The sequence below is a fragment of the Cavia porcellus genome, unplaced genomic scaffold (assembly GCF_034190915.1).
Source record: "Cavia porcellus strain 051 isolate PalLab524CR breed Dunkin Hartley unplaced genomic scaffold, mCavPor4.1 scaffold_460, whole genome shotgun sequence".
Classification (NCBI taxonomy): Eukaryota; Metazoa; Chordata; class Mammalia; order Rodentia; family Caviidae; genus Cavia; species Cavia porcellus.
In genome coordinates this window covers 53,302-70,109 of record NW_026947943.1, presented here as the reverse complement: position 1 = coordinate 70,109, position 16,808 = coordinate 53,302, and the positions used below count along the sequence as shown (strand labels likewise).

General features: G+C 53.7%; 2 protein-coding genes across 2 annotated transcripts in view; both read left to right on the top strand.

The window, feature by feature from the left end:
• Positions 1 to 4,437: 4,437 nt before the first annotated feature.
• On the top strand, positions 4,438 to 11,858 carry LOC134475186 (uncharacterized). Its single transcript, XM_063244598.1, has 4 exons — positions 4,438 to 7,202; positions 7,330 to 7,480; positions 7,601 to 7,807; positions 11,727 to 11,858. Exons 1-4 carry the CDS (start codon positions 6,955 to 6,957, stop codon positions 11,760 to 11,762), a joined length of 642 nt encoding a protein of 213 aa, XP_063100668.1. The 5' UTR covers positions 4,438 to 6,954; the 3' UTR covers positions 11,763 to 11,858.
• A 101-nt stretch (positions 11,859 to 11,959) lies between these two features.
• The window catches only part of LOC134475184 (uncharacterized), a 29,664-nt gene continuing 24,815 nt past the window's right edge, over positions 11,960 to 16,808 (top strand). Inside the window, exon 1 of the transcript XR_010046190.1 lies at positions 11,960 to 16,709. The gene's annotated coding sequence lies outside the window, so the exon portion shown is untranslated. The remainder of the gene's footprint in view (positions 16,710 to 16,808) is intronic.

The following is a 16,808-nucleotide window of genomic DNA, read 5'->3' as shown; positions in this document are numbered from 1 at the left end:
CAATGTAAGCAGCTTGGAATCTGCTGTGTGTGTGTGTCTGTGTGTGTGTGTGTCTGTGTGTGTGTGTGTGTCTGCCTGCCTGTCTGTCTGTCTGTCTTTCTGCCTGTCTACCAGTGATGAACCCAAATGCCATGATTTTGAGTTAGCCATGGGAGGGAGGACAAGCAAGGCGGGGTTAGGCTAGGGTTCGAGTTAGGCTTTGTGTTACTGCTTGGGAAAAGGGTTAGGGTTAGCATTTCAGGCTTCAGGGTGACCTGTCAGTGCTCCGAGGGAGTAGCTGGGTTCCTGAGACGTCAGATTGGTCGCATTTCACCCCAAAAACACACACACACACATGCCCGGTTTCCTACACTCAGGTGAAAACACACACATTCCCCGCTCCTGAACTTCACCCTAATATGCTCACACATGCCAGAATCCCTGGGCTCACCCTCAAAACACACACAAGCCGTCTACCCAAAGCTCATGCTAAATATACACACATGCCCCGTTCCATGGGCTCATTCGGAAAACACAAGCTGGCTCCTTCTCCTACTTCACACTAAAACACACACAAGCCACGTTTCCCACCCTCACCCTAAAATCATTCCCCCAACTCACAGTAACACACACACAATGTCCCATTCACCAGACTCATCCTAATAGATACATACACACGCACAATCCTAGTTCCTCACGCTAACAGACACATGCCACCCCAAATATTGATGTAAGACTCGCTCTCTCTCCCTCTCTCTCTCTCTCTCGCTCTCTCTCTATCTCTCTCTCTGTCTCTCTTTGTCTCTCTCTCTCTCTCTCTCTCTCTCACTTTTGTGACAGGATATCTGTCTGTATTTTGCTGGCGGCTCTGGGTGAAAAACCCTTGTGAAATATGGACGATCCACACTTGGGGAGAAAGGTAGGGCCGAAGTCCCATGAGAAAAGCAGAATGAGCCTTAACCACCCGCAGGAGAGTAAAATCAACTCACTCACTCCACCCAGGAAGCAGAAGACACACAGGTCAGGTGTGTGTCTGTCTGTCTGTCTGTCTGTCTGTCTGTCTGTCTGACTGGGTGTCAGACTCTCGCTAAATCCTTTGCAGGAGGACATCTTTCCTTCTGGTGGTTCACTGTTCAAAGTCTTTGTGATTGGTTCACTGTTCAAAGTCTTTGTGATATTTTTGCTGGCTCCAGGCTGACCAGCGACTCTCTGAGACTTTGGAACCAGTGATCCAGCCAGTGGTGGTCACTCAGTGCAGGCAGCTAAGCTCAGCTCATCTCACTGGACTGCAATGCATCCATCCTGCTGCTCGGATTCCTCTGTGTGTCTGTCATTCACGAACTCACTTCAGATCTTTTGCATCTCTTTGCTCTCTGACCCATGTTGTAGCTTGGCATAACTGACAGCATCAGCAACAAGCCCAGAATTTCATTTTACTAGTGCCCTGAATTTGACCCAAGAAAATGGAAGGTGACTCAGAATACAAGTCCCATCGGAAATCTAGAATGAGCTGTGGTACCTACAGATTGACAAAAACATGGAAACCTTCTCACCCAAAGAAGCAGGATTCAGGTGTGGGTCAACTGAAATGACTGAAAGATTCGAGCCAAATTGTTTGGAACAGTATCAGGATGTCTTTTGGGATTCTCTCCTTCAGAGACTCTGTCACTTTCCAGTTCACTCAGATGCTGCCGCCTGTTTCATTTTGGCCACCAGAGGGCAAAGCTTGCGAACCCAGCCACAGTGGAAGATTCTTAAGTCCAGAGACAGACATAGAAGCAGAGAAAGACATCACAGATACTGCACGCGACACATTCTTTTGGAATGGACCTGTCCCGTGTTGGAGGGGGGAAACAGGAGGGAGGACGGCACCTCATTTGGAGCGTTAGGCTTAGGCTTAGGCTCAGTGTCAGGGGTTTTAGGCAGTGGAAGCTAAGGAAGGTGCTCTGACACTGGCTTCTGAGGACTGGCATCTTTCTGGGGTTGCCTGTGGCCTTGCATCTGAGGCCAGTGTTTCTTCCCCATCTCTGTTTTCATCCATAAGAGACTGGAGGTTGTCAGAGAAACTTGGACCCTGGCGGTACCTCTGGGATAATGTACCTGCCTCTTTAGCCAACAGGGGCGCTGTCTCATTTGGCAGAAGAGGAGGATGTGCATGTCCACTCTAGCCACCAGATGGCGCTGTCTCATCTGAGGAGAGCGTGGCAGCAGGGAAGCTGATGACACAGGTGATGGGGGCTATTTCTCTCTCTCTCTTTTGCAGATGACCACCTGGCTGGCTGTGGTGTAGACCATGAGCATCTATGGCTCAGATCCAGAGCATATACTTTGTGCAGGGAAGGTTTCCCACGTGGCACTGCGGCTTAGGCGGAGACTGGAGGCCACTGGGTTCCATACCAATCTCTGATGGCTGCTGCTGGACACCAGTACCCTCTGAGGTGTGCAGACCCTCGATGGCTATAGATATGTATCCTGCCCGTTTCTACTGTGCACGTGTGTGTGAGTGTGTGGGGGATGCCTTGCCCCAGCAGGGCCCTCCTACATGTTCGGGCCAAGGGGTCAGGAGATTCGTAAGGAAGGCTATGACCAAGGAAGGAGGCCATCGGGGAGCACCAGGGGGCACCCGCACAGCTGACACACAAATGGACGTGAGGGTCACATGGACTGGTTCACCTGTCTGTGGCAAGTGAAGACAGAAGAACTGTACCGACACACAGATGGGCACATTTTCCTGGGCCCATGTCTTCGAGGAACCTGCAGCCTTGTCACCCTCTGTCTATCTGTCTGATCAGAAGGGAGTTACCTTGTTACCTGCCACCAAGGGTGCCATAGCAAGCGGTGGCTGTGTCTGATGACAGACAGGAGAGAGGTGGTGCCACGTGTTGTTGGCTGTCTCTGTCTTTGGGCTGCATGTAGGGGAACTCAGGGTTGTGTGTGTATAGGGCTGGGTCAGCATCCAGTGTGTGCCAGGACTGGCCTGGGTCCTTCTGAGAGCAGGCACAGCCCCTGGAATGAATTCCTGCTGTTGGTCTTGCCTGCCTCCATGGGGCCCCAATGTTGGGGTCTTTTCCCCTACCCTTACTTCATCCTGGGCTCTGCATAGATCCTTCAGGCTCATACGATGGTCTGCATCATGCCCACTAGCTACCCTCCAGGGCTAACAATGGAAGGTTGTTGGGGTCACAGAGCAGCCTGATATTGGCTCCTCCTCTGAGGTTGAGGAAAGAGCAGTGCCAGTACCCTCTAAAGGGACTGATCTCTCTGTAGAGCACAGCCTAGTGTGACCCATATAGTTCCACCCTCCAACTGGGAGGGGGACTGAAGACCTCTAGTTCTGATGAGCCCACCCATCACTGATGAATGTCAGATTCTAATTAAGTCACTTCCAGCAGGACTTCTAGAGCCAGGAGGTGGTTGTTGAGGATTTGGGAGCAGTGTATTAAGTTGCGGGAGTGGCCCCTGGGGGGTTCATGTTAGGTCTACCAGAGGGGTGAGGGTTAGAGATCTGCTGGGATTAGGGAGCCAGTGGCTTAGAGAAGCCCCTATTCACATGAACCCCACCTCCTACTCCATCCCCCCCCACCACAAAGGAATGCCAGTTTAGAGGCTGGATTAGAATCAACCCCACCCTAGAGGGAAGTTGCTGTGTTGTACCAAAAGCGACTTGACAGTCTAGTTGAATTGTTCCCCATGGAAAAATTTATTGCATTTCTCTTTTCCTAACGTAGCATCCTGAAACATGGAGAAATCACTGGCTCACCTTAAAAGTCCCATCAGAGCAGCAAAAGAGCCAGCCAGCAGGGTGAACCACGGCCCCTTCCCCAGGCCTGCCTCACACAGGAGACAAAAATCAGCCCTCTTACTTCACCAAAGGAGGCGGGAGAGAAAGGTGTCTGTCTGTCTGTCTGATGCTGAGTGAAAATCCATGTCAAACTCTAGCTGAATGTCATTTCCAGTGGGATACCTGTCTGCCTGTTTGGTTGGTGGTTCTCAGATCCAGAGATCCGTGAAAAAACACAGAAAGAGTGTTCAGGCTTGGCTCCCTGGCTCCCAGCATCCTGCGCTCACACTGGGCACTGATGAGTGCAGGTTCACAACACAAACATGCTCCCCCCGCATCCACCCCACACCCCAACTCTAACAACCCACACAGATGTCCTGATCATCACCTATAAAACTGGCATATAAAGCTCAGCTCGGCTCAGCACTGCACTGCTCTGCTTCACTTGGCTCTGCTCAGCTGGGCTCCATAAACCCCACATGTGTCTGTCTATCCATTTGCCCCCTGATTGGACTGACTCCTAGATCATCATCCATGAACCCACTTGGACCCGTTCTCTCTGTTTGCTCTCTCTCTCTCTCTCTCTGTCTCTCCTCTCTTTCTCTCTGCTTTTTGTCGTGCAAGGGGCCTTGCTTTTAGCTGTCTCTCAGCGGTCCTTGTGGCCCTATGCCTTTTTTCACTCTCTCCTCCCTGCTTTTTCTCAGACCCTAACACCACACACACCCTTATGCCTTGATCTTCACCCGAGAGCCTAACACTCAGGGCTCAGCTGAGCTCTGCTGATGGATCCCAGATCTACCTACTCCTCTTCCTGCCTGTCTGCTGGGATTCCCACATCTGTCCTACACAAACACCTTTGGATCCTCTCTCCGATCCCTCCCTGTTTTCATCCCCAGTCCTGTCCCTTTTACCACCCATCTGCACACTCTCTGTACCTTTCTCTGAGCCCTTAGACTCTTTCTGCCTCACTCTCTCTGTCTGTCTCTCTGTCTCTGTCACTGTCTCTGTCTCTGTCTGTTTCTCTGTCTTTCTCTGTCTCTGCTTTCCTCTGGCCTTTGCCTAGTTTGGGTTCTCTCTGGTTTTGTTTGCAGGGGGAGGAGCTGCAGTCTTTTTTCACTCTCTCGGGTTTTCTCCCTCCCTGGGCTGCTTTCAGTCTCTCTCTGCTTTCTTACCTTCCCCTGGGCTTTTTGGGGCTGGGTCTCAGTTGTTTGTGCAGCCTCACCCATGTCTCTGTTAACTGGGGCCTTCCCCACTCTTTTACAGACCGTAACATCACACAGACACACACACACACACACACACACACACACACACACACACACACACACACATACACACACACACACCTATGCCCTGATCATCAACCATGAGCCTAACACACACAGCAGCTCAGCTCAGCTCAGCTCAGTGGATTCTAATCTAAGCCTCTGCCTGGGTCTTGCTGCTGGGATTGCCCTGTCTGTCTTCAGTCCCTTTGCCTCTTTTGGATCCCTCCCTCCATCCCTCATTCCCCAGTTTATCCCCCCCCCCCTCCTTTCCCATTTACCACTGGCTGGGCTGTCCCCTCTGTGCTATTCTCCGGGGGGCCCTTTAACTCTTTGGACATCTCTGTCTCTGGCTGTTTCTCCATCTCTGTCTCTGTCTCTTTCTTTGCTTTTCTCAGGACCTCTGCTCTTTGAAGTTTTACATTCTTGCCTTTTGGCTCTGGGCTCTGTGCTCTGGTTTCTGTGCTGTGGTCTCTGGGCTCTTGGAGGCTGGGCACAGAGTGGAGGGGACTGAGTGAGTGAGTGGGCTGCCTGGGAGTGGCAGACAGGATGCAGGGAGTGGAGTAGGGTGGCAACAGGGTGTTGGTTCCGGAGGCTTAGCTAGAGGAGTGCTGGATTAGGGCAGGCCAGTGGACCCCAGGCAGCTAGGGTTAGGATGGCCTGGGTTAGAATTAGCGCAGGGTTGCAGTTTAGCCAGCCTCTGGGCTTAACAGGCAGGGATTTAGGGAGGCAATGGGCTGCCACGCCCCAGCAGCCATGCCACACCCCAGGCTGGATTGGATCTGCTGTGGGTTCATGCACCATGAATTCCACAGCCTAGGTGAAATTTTCCAAGTGGGAAAAGTCTGTCTGCTGACTGAACATCGAATTCTCCGAGGCTTTCCTGCTTCCTCTCAGCATCCAAGGCCTCCGAGGTTCTCCTGTGTCCCTGAGTCCCTGGCTTTCTGATTTCCAAGATTGGGCAGAGTTCAGTCAAGGTTCCCTGCCTGGCTTTAAACCCTGCTTTGTCTGGGATTTCTGGGTTCCCTGAGCTCCCTGGGTGCCCTGCCTCCTCTATCCTCTCTGCCTCTTCTGGCTGCCCTGGCTGGCTTCCCCAGTCTCCCTCCTGGCTTCCCTGGCACCCCTTCTTCCCAGGCTCCCTGGGCTCCCTGGCTCCTCCTTGCCTTCCTTCGTGGTCTCTGGGTGCTGCTCTGCCTCCCCAGGCTTCTCCGCCTCCTCTGTCTGCCCTGGATTGCCTCCCTGATGTCCTTGCTTCCCGGGCCCCCTTCCTTCCCTGGCTGCTTGCCTTCCTCTGTGCTCCTGGCCTGGCTGCCAGCCTCCTTGCCTTCACCCAGGGGCATCAGCACAGGCCACCCTCCCTCCTAGTCCTCACTGTCCACGTGGCCATCCCATTTTGGTGATTCTCCCATCCAGAGTTCTTTGGAGTACACCCTGCTGATCCCCACTCGCTGATGGCTCTCTGCCCTCTCAGCCCTAATCCTTAATCAGCCCCATATTCTTTTCCACTTTTTTAAAATGAAAATCCTGGGGGCTGGGTGTTTAACTCAGCGGCATAAACACCTGCCTTGCAAGCAGGGGGTCCTGAATTCGATCCCCGGTACAGATAAAAATGAAAAAGACCAAGAAAAAAAAATGAAATGAAAACCCTGCCTCTGAAATCCTGAGTCCACCCCATAATGCCATCCTCCTCCTCAGCCAATGAGCGAGCCAGGAAGTGAGTGAAGGGAAAGGGGACTTCCGGGACACCAGGGTGGTGCCACAGGAGGAGATGAAAGGATTAGGGGCCAGGTTGATGGGATCTGCAGCCAGCATGGAGGGATTAGCTGGGCTGCACGGGCGTGGCCAGATCTTGGGCTCCTGGGCTCCAGGGTTTCCCATGCATTCTCCCTGACTGACCTCAAGCCTTAACAAGCTCAGGCACCAGACACCATGCAGCAGGAGTTAACCAGCCCACACAGCCAGACCTCTGGCTGGCCCTCCAGAGCTCCCCTTCCCTGCTTTCTCTCTCCATTCCCCTCCAGGTTCCCAGGACCCCTCTTGCTGGCCCAGCTCCTGGCTCCCAGCTCTCCCAGGAGCTCTGCCTGCTTGCCTGGCTACCTGCCTGACTTCAGGGACCCCATGACAATGCGGACCAAGAAGAGATGGGGACAACAGCCATCTGCCATGCATCGAGTGAGGTGAGGGTCACTGGACTGAGCCGCCCGCCTGCCCCCCGTGGAGGGGTGTATAGTGGTGCGGTGGAGTTCTGGGCCTCTCCCCTGCCCTCCCCAGCTCAGCCTTCACTGGCTCCATGTTTTCCTCCAGGTTCCTGGGACTTGGCACTCCCAGCTCCTGGATCCTGGCTCACCATGCATCTCCTCCCTCCTGCCAGCCTGCCTGCCCTCCAGGACCCCGTGATGATGCGGGCCACGATGAGTTGAGGCGGACAACAGCTGTCCACCAGACAGCCAGCAAGGTGAGGGTCCTTGTGCCTGGGGGCCCCCATGATGTTTTGTGGTGTGTGGTGCTGGGGTCACTTACTGGGCCACCCGCTGGCCCACCCTTTGCTCAACCCTTGCTCATTGCCTTCCTCCAGGTTCCTGGAACCCAGCTCTCTGGGCTCAGGGCTCTGGCCCCCCCAGCTGCAGCCTCCCAGCTCCAAGCTGCCGGCTCTGCTGGAAGCTCCTACCTGCCTGCCTGCCTGACTGCCTGCTGGCCTTCCTGCCTTCCAGGACCCCACGACGATGAGCAAGAGGAGATGAGGGGGACCACAGCCATCCAGCACACACCACAGCACAGCCAGGTGAGGGTTCTTGAGCAGCCTCCCCCACCCCCCCCACCCCCGTGCATTGTGGAGGGGTCACGTTCTGGGCTGCCCTCTTGCCAGGCTATTGTAGCCTCTGCCACGTAGGCAGGGCCCTTCCTTCCAGCCCTGGGATCCTTCATGCCTCTCCTCTGTGCCTCTTAGGGCCACACACCCACCAGGCTCCAGGGCAGCCATCTGACTTTCACCCATAAAGATGGAAGGAAGGGAAGGAACAAAGAAAGGCTCCCTGCAAACCAAGGGACGAATAAGTGAATGAATGAGTGAATGAACGAATGAAGGAATGTATGAACAGAAGAACCAATAAAGGGAGAATCATCACTGTCTCCATTCATCAGTCCCTCCAGCCCGCCCATTCTTGGACCTCTGCCCTCCTCCTCTCTCCCTCTCTAGGCTTGCTCTCTCTCTCCCTCTGTCTCCCTCTCTCTGTGCTTTCCCCTCCCTCCTCTCCCCTCTCTCCTCACTCTGCCTGCTCTCTGCTGTTTGGGGGTTTGTTTGCTTGGACCACGGTGGTGGCTGCTGCTTCTGCCTTTCCAGCGCTCCACTCCATTTCACCCCCGGCTCTCACCTCCTTTCATTCTTCTCCCTCCTCCTCCTCCTTCTCTCCTCAATACTGATGCTGGACCCACAGATGGACAGAAACTCGGGGCCCCCACCCCAATCCTAGGCACCAACACCAGGGAAGGGGGGGAAGGGCGGGGGCATTAGGCTATTGGGATTGATGGTGAATTAGGGAGAGATGTGTGGAGTGGAGTTTGGGCCCTCGGAACTGAGCCTGGATTAGCCCGAGATGGAAGGAAGGAGCGGTGGGTGCTGCTGGTGGAGGTGGGAGCTGGATGTGACTAAGTCCAGGGTCACTTTTTAATTTGCATGTGAGTTCAAACCTCCCATCCCGTGCCCTCCCATTTCAGCTGGTCTGTCTCCCTGCCTGTTTCCCACATGTGGCAGAGAAAGGGGCTCAGGAGTGGTCTGGGGGCCAGCGCTGATGCATTTAGCCCACAAGGGAGGGAGTGTAGCCAGACAGACAGACAACCTGCACCTGTCTCTGTCTCTATTCAAAAACTGACGTCAGCCATGAACCTTCTGGGCCTCTGGCTCAGCGGTCCCTGTGCCCACACTTCAAATGGGAGGTCACCAGTTTAATACACTGGAATCCTGCCAGCCACGCCGCCTCAGAAATGCTCGGTGCCATGGCCTTTCGAACCACACTTCCCCCATCATTTATAAAGGATTTATGTTTTTGTGTCTTTTATGTGTTTTATTTTTAATTTTTTTCGCTTCTTGAGCCAGGGTCTCTAGGGATGCAATTTGGCCTGGCCTTGAGCTCCCTTTGGAGCCTAGGCTGGTCTCCAACTCCCAACATGCCCCTTATTTGACCAGAAGCAAGGGAGGAAGGAAGGGAGGAAAGAAGGAAGGAAGAAAGGAAGGAAGGAAGGAAGGAAGGAAGGAAGGAAGGAAGGAAGGAAGAAGGAAGGACCACTAAAAGACCATGGTCCATCTGTCCCTCTGTCCCTCCCTCCTTTCATTCCTCTGCTCAGTCCCGGTTGGTTCTGGGGCCAGCCAAGGGTCGTGGGTTTCAGTGTCTGACTCCAACACATGTGGAAGAGGGGGTGTCCTGGTGTGCAGGTGGGAGGTTTCCCAGCTCAGCTAATAAGATATTCCAAAGTCTGTCAATGTAAGCAGCTTGGAATCTGCTGTGTGTGTGTGTCTGTGTGTGTGTGTGTCTGTGTGTGTGTGTGTGTCTGCCTGCCTGTCTGTCTGTCTGTCTTTCTGCCTGTCTACCAGTGATGAACCCAAATGCCATGATTTTGAGTTAGCCATGGGAGGGAGGACAAGCAAGGCGGGGTTAGGCTAGGGTTCGAGTTAGGCTTTGTGTTACTGCTTGGGAAAAGGGTTAGGGTTAGCATTTCAGGCTTCAGGGTGACCTGTCAGTGCTCCGAGGGAGTAGCTGGGTTCCTGAGACGTCAGATTGGTCGCATTTCACCCCAAAAACACACACACACACATGCCCGGTTTCCTACACTCAGGTGAAAACACACACATTCCCCGCTCCTGAACTTCACCCTAATATGCTCACACATGCCAGAATCCCTGGGCTCACCCTCAAAACACACACAAGCCGTCTACCCAAAGCTCATGCTAAATATACACACATGCCCCGTTCCATGGGCTCATTCGGAAAACACAAGCTGGCTCCTTCTCCTACTTCACACTAAAACACACACAAGCCACGTTTCCCACCCTCACCCTAAAATCATTCCCCCAACTCACAGTAACACACACACAATGTCCCATTCACCAGACTCATCCTAATAGATACATACACACGCACAATCCTAGTTCCTCACGCTAACAGACACATGCCACCCCAAATATTGATGTAAGACTCGCTCTCTCTCCCTCTCTCTCTCTCTCTCGCTCTCTCTCTATCTCTCTCTCTGTCTCTCTTTGTCTCTCTCTCTCTCTCTCTCTCTCTCACTTTTGTGACAGGATATCTGTCTGTATTTTGCTGGCGGCTCTGGGTGAAAAACCCTTGTGAAATATGGACGATCCACACTTGGGGAGAAAGGTAGGGCCGAAGTCCCATGAGAAAAGCAGAATGAGCCTTAACCACCCGCAGGAGAGTAAAATCAACTCACTCACTCCACCCAGGAAGCAGAAGACACACAGGTCAGGTGTGTGTCTGTCTGTCTGTCTGTCTGTCTGTCTGTCTGTCTGACTGGGTGTCAGACTCTCGCTAAATCCTTTGCAGGAGGACATCTTTCCTTCTGGTGGTTCACTGTTCAAAGTCTTTGTGATATTTTTTGCTGGCTCCAGGCTGACCAGCGACTCTCTGAGACTTTGGAAACCAGTGATCCAGGCCAGTGGTGGTCACTCAGTGCAGGCCAGCTAAGCTCAGCTCATCTCACTGGACTGCAAATGCATCCATCCTGCTGCTCGGATTCCTCTGTGTGTCTGTCATTCACGAACTCACTTCAGATCTTTTGCATCTCTTTGCTCTCTGACCCATGTTGTAGCTTGGCATAACTGACAGCATCAGCAACAAGCCCAGAATTTCATTTTACTAGTGCCCTGAATTTGACCCAAGAAAATGGAAGGTGACTCAGAATACAAGTCCCATCGGAAATCTAGAATGAGCTGTGGTACCTACAGATTGACAAAAAACATGGAAACCTTCTCACCCAAAGAAGCAGGATTCAGGTGGGGGTCAACTGAAAATGACTGAAAGATTCGAGCCCAAATTGTTTGGAACAGTATCAGGATGTCTTTTGGGATTCTCTCCTTCAGAGACTCTGTCACTTTCCAGTTCACTCAGATGCTGCCGCCTGTTCCATGTTTTGGCCACCAGAGGGCAAAGCTTGCGAACCCAGCCACAGTGGAAGATTCTTAAGTCCAGAGACAGACATAGAAGCAGAGAAAGACATCACAGATACTGCACGCGACACATTCTTTTGAATGGACCTGTCCCGTGTTGGAGGGGGAAACAGGAGGGAGGACGGCACCTCATTTGGAGCGTTAGGCTTAGGCTTAGGCTCAGTGTCAGGGTTTTAGGCAGTGGAAGCTAAGGAAGGTGCTCTGACACTGGCTTTCCTGAGGACTGGCATCTTTCTGGGGTTGCCTGTGGCCTTGCATCTGAGGCCAGTGTTTCTTCCCCCATCTCTGTTTTCATCCATAAGAGACTGGAGGTTGTCAGAGAACTTGGACCCTGGCGGTACCTCTGGGATAATGTACCTGTCCTCTTTAGCCAACAGGGGCGCTGTCTCATTTGGGCAGAAGAGGAGGATGTGCATGTCCACTCAGCCACCAGATGGCGCTGTCTCATCTGAGGAGAGCGTGGCAGGCAGGGAAGCTGATGACACAGTGATGGGGGCTATTTCTCTCTCTCTCTCTTTTGCAGATGACCACCTGGGCTGGCTGTTGGTGTAGACCATGAGCATCTATAGGCTCAGATCCCAGAGCATATACTTTGTGCAGGGAAGGTTTCCCACGTGGCACTGCGGCTTAGGTCGGAGACTGGAGGCCACTGGGTTCCCATACAATCTCTGATGGCTGCTGCTGGACACCAGTACCCTCTGAGGTGGTGCCAGGACCCTCGGATGGCTATAGATATGTATCCTGCCCGTTCTACTGTGCACGTGTGTGTGAGTGTGTGGGGGATGCCTTGCCCCAGCAGGGCCCTCCTACATGTTCGGGCCAAGGGGTCAGGAGATTCGTAAGGAAGGCTATGACCAAGGAAGGAGGCCATCGGGGAGCACCAGGGGGCACCCGCACAGCTGACACACAAATGGACGTGAGGGTCACATGGACTGGTTCACCTGTCTGTGGCAAGTGAAGACAGAAGAACTGTACCGACACACAGATGGGCACATTTTCCTGGGGCCCATGTCTTCGAGGAACCTGCAGCCTTGTCACCCTCTGTCTATCTGTCTGATCAGAAGGGAGTTACCTTGTTACCTGCCACCAAGGGTGCCATAGCAAGCGGTGGCTGTGTCTGATGACAGACAGGAGAGAGGTGGTGCCACGTGTTGTTGGCTGTCTCTGTCTTTGGGCTGCATGTAGGGGAACTCAGGGTTGTGTGTGTATAGGGCTGGGTCAGCATCCAGTGTGTGCCAGGACTGGCCTGGGTCCTTCTGAGAGCAGGCACAGCCCCTGGAATGAATTCCTGCTGTTGGTCTTGCCTGCCTCCATGGGGCCTCCAATGTTGGGGTCTTTTCCCCCTACCCTTACCTTCATCCTGGGCTCTGCATAGATCCTTCAGGCTCATACGATGGTCTGCATCATGCCCACTAGCTACCCTCCAGGGCTAACAATGGAAGGTTGTTGGGGTCACAGAGCAGCCTGATATTGGCTCCTCCTCTGAGGTTGAGGAAAGAGCAGTGCCAGTACCCTCTAAAGGGACTGAATCTCTCTGTAGAGCACAGCCTAGTGTGACCCATATAGTTCCACCCTCCAACTGGGAGGGGGACTGAAGACCTCTAGTTCTGATGAGCCCACCCATCACTGATGAATGTCAGATTCTAATTAAGTCACTTCCAGCAGGACTTCTAGAGCCAGGAGGTGGTTGTTGAGGATTTGGGGAGCAGTGTATTAAGTTGCGGGAGTGGCCCTGGGGGGTTCATGTTAGGTCTACCAGAGGGGTGAGGGTTAGAGATCTGCTGGGATTAGGGAGCCAGTGGCTTAGAGAAGCCCCTATTCACATGAACCCCCACCTCCTACTCCATCCCCCACCCACCACAAAGGAATGCCAGCTTAGGGGCTGGATTAGAAACACCCCCACCTAGAGAGGAAGTTGCTGTGTTGTACCAAAAAGCAACTTGACAGTCTAGTTGAATTGTTCCCCATGGAAAAATTTATTGCATTTCTCTTTTCCTAACGTAGCATCCTGAAACATGGAGAAATCACTGGCTCACCTTAAAAGTCCCATCAGAGCAGCAAAAGGAGCCAGCCAGCAGGGTGAACCACGCCCCTTCCCCAGGCCTGCCTCACACAGGAGACAAAAATCAGCCCTCTTACTTCACCAAAGGAGGCGGGAGGAGAAAGGTGTCTGTCTGTCTGTCTGATGCTGAGTGAAAATCCATGTCAAACTCTAGCTGAATGTCATTTCCAGTGGGATACCTGTCTGCCTGTTTGGTTTGGTGGTTCTCAGATCCAGAGATCCGTGAAAAAACACAGAAAGAGTGTTCAGGCTTGGCTCCCTGGCTCCCAGCCTCCTGCGCTCACACTGGGCACTGATGAGTGCAGGTTCACAACACAAACATGCTCCCCCCGCATCCACCCACACCCCAACTCTAACAACCCACACAGATGTCCTGATCATCACCTATAAAACTGGCATATGAAGCTCAGCTCGGCTCAGCACTGCACTGCTCTGCTTCACTTGGCTCTGCTCAGCTGGGCTCCATAAACCCCACATGTGTCTGTCTATCCATTTGCCCCCTGATTGGACTGACTCCTAGATCATCATCCATGAACCCACTTGGGACCCGTTTCTCTCTGTTTGCTCTCTCTCTCTCTCTCTCTGTCTCTCTCTCTCTCTCTCTGCTTTTTGTCGTGCAAGGGGCCTTGCTTTTAGCTGTCTCTCAGCTGTCCTTGTGGCCCTATGCCTTTTTTCACTCTCTCCTCCCTGCTTTTTCTCAGACCCTAACACCACACACACCCTTATGCCTTGATCTTCACCCGAGAGCCTAACACTCAGGGCTCAGCTGAGCTCTGCTGATGGATCCCAGATCTACCTACTCCTCTTCCTGCCTGTCTGCTGGGATTCCCACATCTGTCCTACACAAACACCTTTGGATCCTCTCTCCGATCCCTCCCTGTTTTCATCCCCAGTCCTGTCCCTTTTACCACCCATCTGCACACTCTCTGTACCTTTCTCTGAGCCCTTAGACTCTTTCTGCCTCACTCTCTCTGTCTGTCTCTCTGTCTCTGTCACTGTCTCTGTCTCTGTCTGTTTCTCTGTCTTTCTCTGTCTCTGCTTTCCTCTGGCCTTTGCCTAGTTTGGGTTCTCTCTGGTTTTGTTTGCAGGGGGAGGAGCTGCAGTCTTTTTTCACTCTCTCGGGTTTTCTCCCTCCCTGGGCTGCTTTCAGTCTCTCTCTGCTTTCTTACCTTCCCCTGGGCTTTTTGGGGCTGGGTCTCAGTTGTTTGTGCAGCCTCACCCATGTCTCTGTTAACTGGGGCCTTCCCCACTCTTTTACAGACCGTAACATCACACAGACACACACACACACACACACACACACACACACACACACACACACACACACACACACATACACACACACACACCTATGCCCTGATCATCAACCATGAGCCTAACACACACAGCAGCTCAGCTCAGCTCAGCTCAGTGGATTCTAATCTAAGCCTCTGCCTGGGTCTTGCTGCTGGGATTGCCCTGTCTGTCTTCAGTCCCTTTGCCTCTTTTGGATCCCTCCCTCCATCCCTCATTCCCCAGTTTATCCCCCCCCCCTCCTTTCCCATTTACCACTGGCTGGGCTGTCCCCTCTGTGCTATTCTCCGGGGGGCCCTTTAACTCTTTGGACATCTCTGTCTCTGGCTGTTTCTCCATCTCTGTCTCTGTCTCTTTCTTTGCTTTTCTCAGGACCTCTGCTCTTTGAAGTTTTACATTCTTGCCTTTTGGCTCTGGGCTCTGTGCTCTGGTTTCTGTGCTGTGGTCTCTGGGCTCTTGGAGGCTGGGCACAGAGTGGAGGGGACTGAGTGAGTGAGTGGGCTGCCTGGGAGTGGCAGACAGGATGCAGGGAGTGGAGTAGGGTGGCAACAGGGTGTTGGTTCCGGAGGCTTAGCTAGAGGAGTGCTGGATTAGGGCAGGCCAGTGGACCCCAGGCAGCTAGGGTTAGGATGGCCTGGGTTAGAATTAGCGCAGGGTTGCAGTTTAGCCAGCCTCTGGGCTTAACAGGCAGGGATTTAGGGAGGCAATGGGCTGCCACGCCCCAGCAGCCATGCCACACCCCAGGCTGGATTGGATCTGCTGTGGGTTCATGCACCATGAATTCCACAGCCTAGGTGAAATTTTCCAAGTGGGAAAAGTCTGTCTGCTGACTGAACATCGAATTCTCCGAGGCTTTCCTGCTTCCTCTCAGCATCCAAGGCCTCCGAGGTTCTCCTGTGTCCCTGAGTCCCTGGCTTTCTGATTTCCAAGATTGGGCAGAGTTCAGTCAAGGTTCCCTGCCTGGCTTTAAACCCTGCTTTGTCTGGGATTTCTGGGTTCCCTGAGCTCCCTGGGTGCCCTGCCTCCTCTATCCTCTCTGCCTCTTCTGGCTGCCCTGGCTGGCTTCCCCAGTCTCCCTCCTGGCTTCCCTGGCACCCCTTCTTCCCAGGCTCCCTGGGCTCCCTGGCTCCTCCTTGCCTTCCTTCCTGGTCCCTGGGTGCTGCTCTGCCTCCCCAGGCTTCTCCGCCTCCTCTGTCTGCCCTGGATTGCCTCCCTGATGTCCTTGCTTCCCGGGCCCCCTTCCTTCCCTGGCTGCTTGCCTTCCTCTGTGCTCCTGGCCTGGCTGCCAGCCTCCTTGCCTTCACCCAGGGGCATCAGCACAGGCCACCCTCCCTCCTAGTCCTCACTGTCCACGTGGCCATCCCATTTTGGTGATTCTCCCATCCAGAGTTCTTTGGAGTACACCCTGCTGATCCCCACTCGCTGATGGCTCTCTGCCCTCTCAGCCCTAATCCTTAATCAGCCCCATATTCTTTTCCACTTTTTTAAAATGAAAATCCTGGGGGCTGGGTGTTTAACTCAGCGGCATAAACACCTGCCTTGCAAGCAGGGGGTCCTGAATTCGATCCCCGGTACAGATAAAAATGAAAAAGACCAAGAAAAAAAAATGAAATGAAAACCCTGCCTCTGAAATCCTGAGTCCACCCCATAATGCCATCCTCCTCCTCAGCCAATGAGCGAGCCAGGAAGTGAGTGAAGGGAAAGGGGACTTCCGGGACACCAGGGTGGTGCCACAGGAGGAGATGAAAGGATTAGGGGCCAGGTTGATGGGATCTGCAGCCAGCATGGAGGGATTAGCTGGGCTGCACGGGCGTGGCCAGATCTTGGGCTCCTGGGCTCCAGGGTTTCCCATGCATTCTCCCTGACTGACCTCAAGCCTTAACAAGCTCAGGCACCAGACACCATGCAGCAGGAGTTAACCAGCCCACACAGCCAGACCTCTGGCTGGCCCTCCAGAGCTCCCCTTCCCTGCTTTCTCTCTCCATTCCCCTCCAGGTTCCCAGGACCCCTCTTGCTGGCCCAGCTCCTGGCTCCCAGCTCTCCCAGGAGCTCTGCCTGCTTGCCTGGCTACCTGCCTGACTTCAGGGACCCCATGACAATGCGGACCAAGAAGAGATGGGGACAACAGCCATCTGCCATGCATCGAGTGAGGTGAGGGTCACTGGACTGAGCCGCCCGCCTGCCCCCCGTGGAGGGGTGTATAGTGGTGCGGTGGAGTTCTGGGCCTCTCCCCTGCCCTCCCCAGCTCAG

Bases quoted from the DNA above. Each gene is read 5' to 3' on its own strand.
- LOC134475186 (XM_063244598.1), top strand. From the start codon at position 6,955: ATGCAGCAGGAGTTAACCAGCCCACACAGCCAGACCTCTGGCTGGCCC. The intron at 7,481-7,600 runs GTGAGGGTCCTT...GCCTTCCTCCAG, and splicing joins TCCACCAGACAGCCAGCAAG to GTTCCTGGAACCCAGCTCTC. The intron at 7,808-11,726 runs GTGAGGGTTCTT...TCTCTTTTGCAG, and splicing joins ACACACCACAGCACAGCCAG to ATGACCACCTGGGCTGGCTG.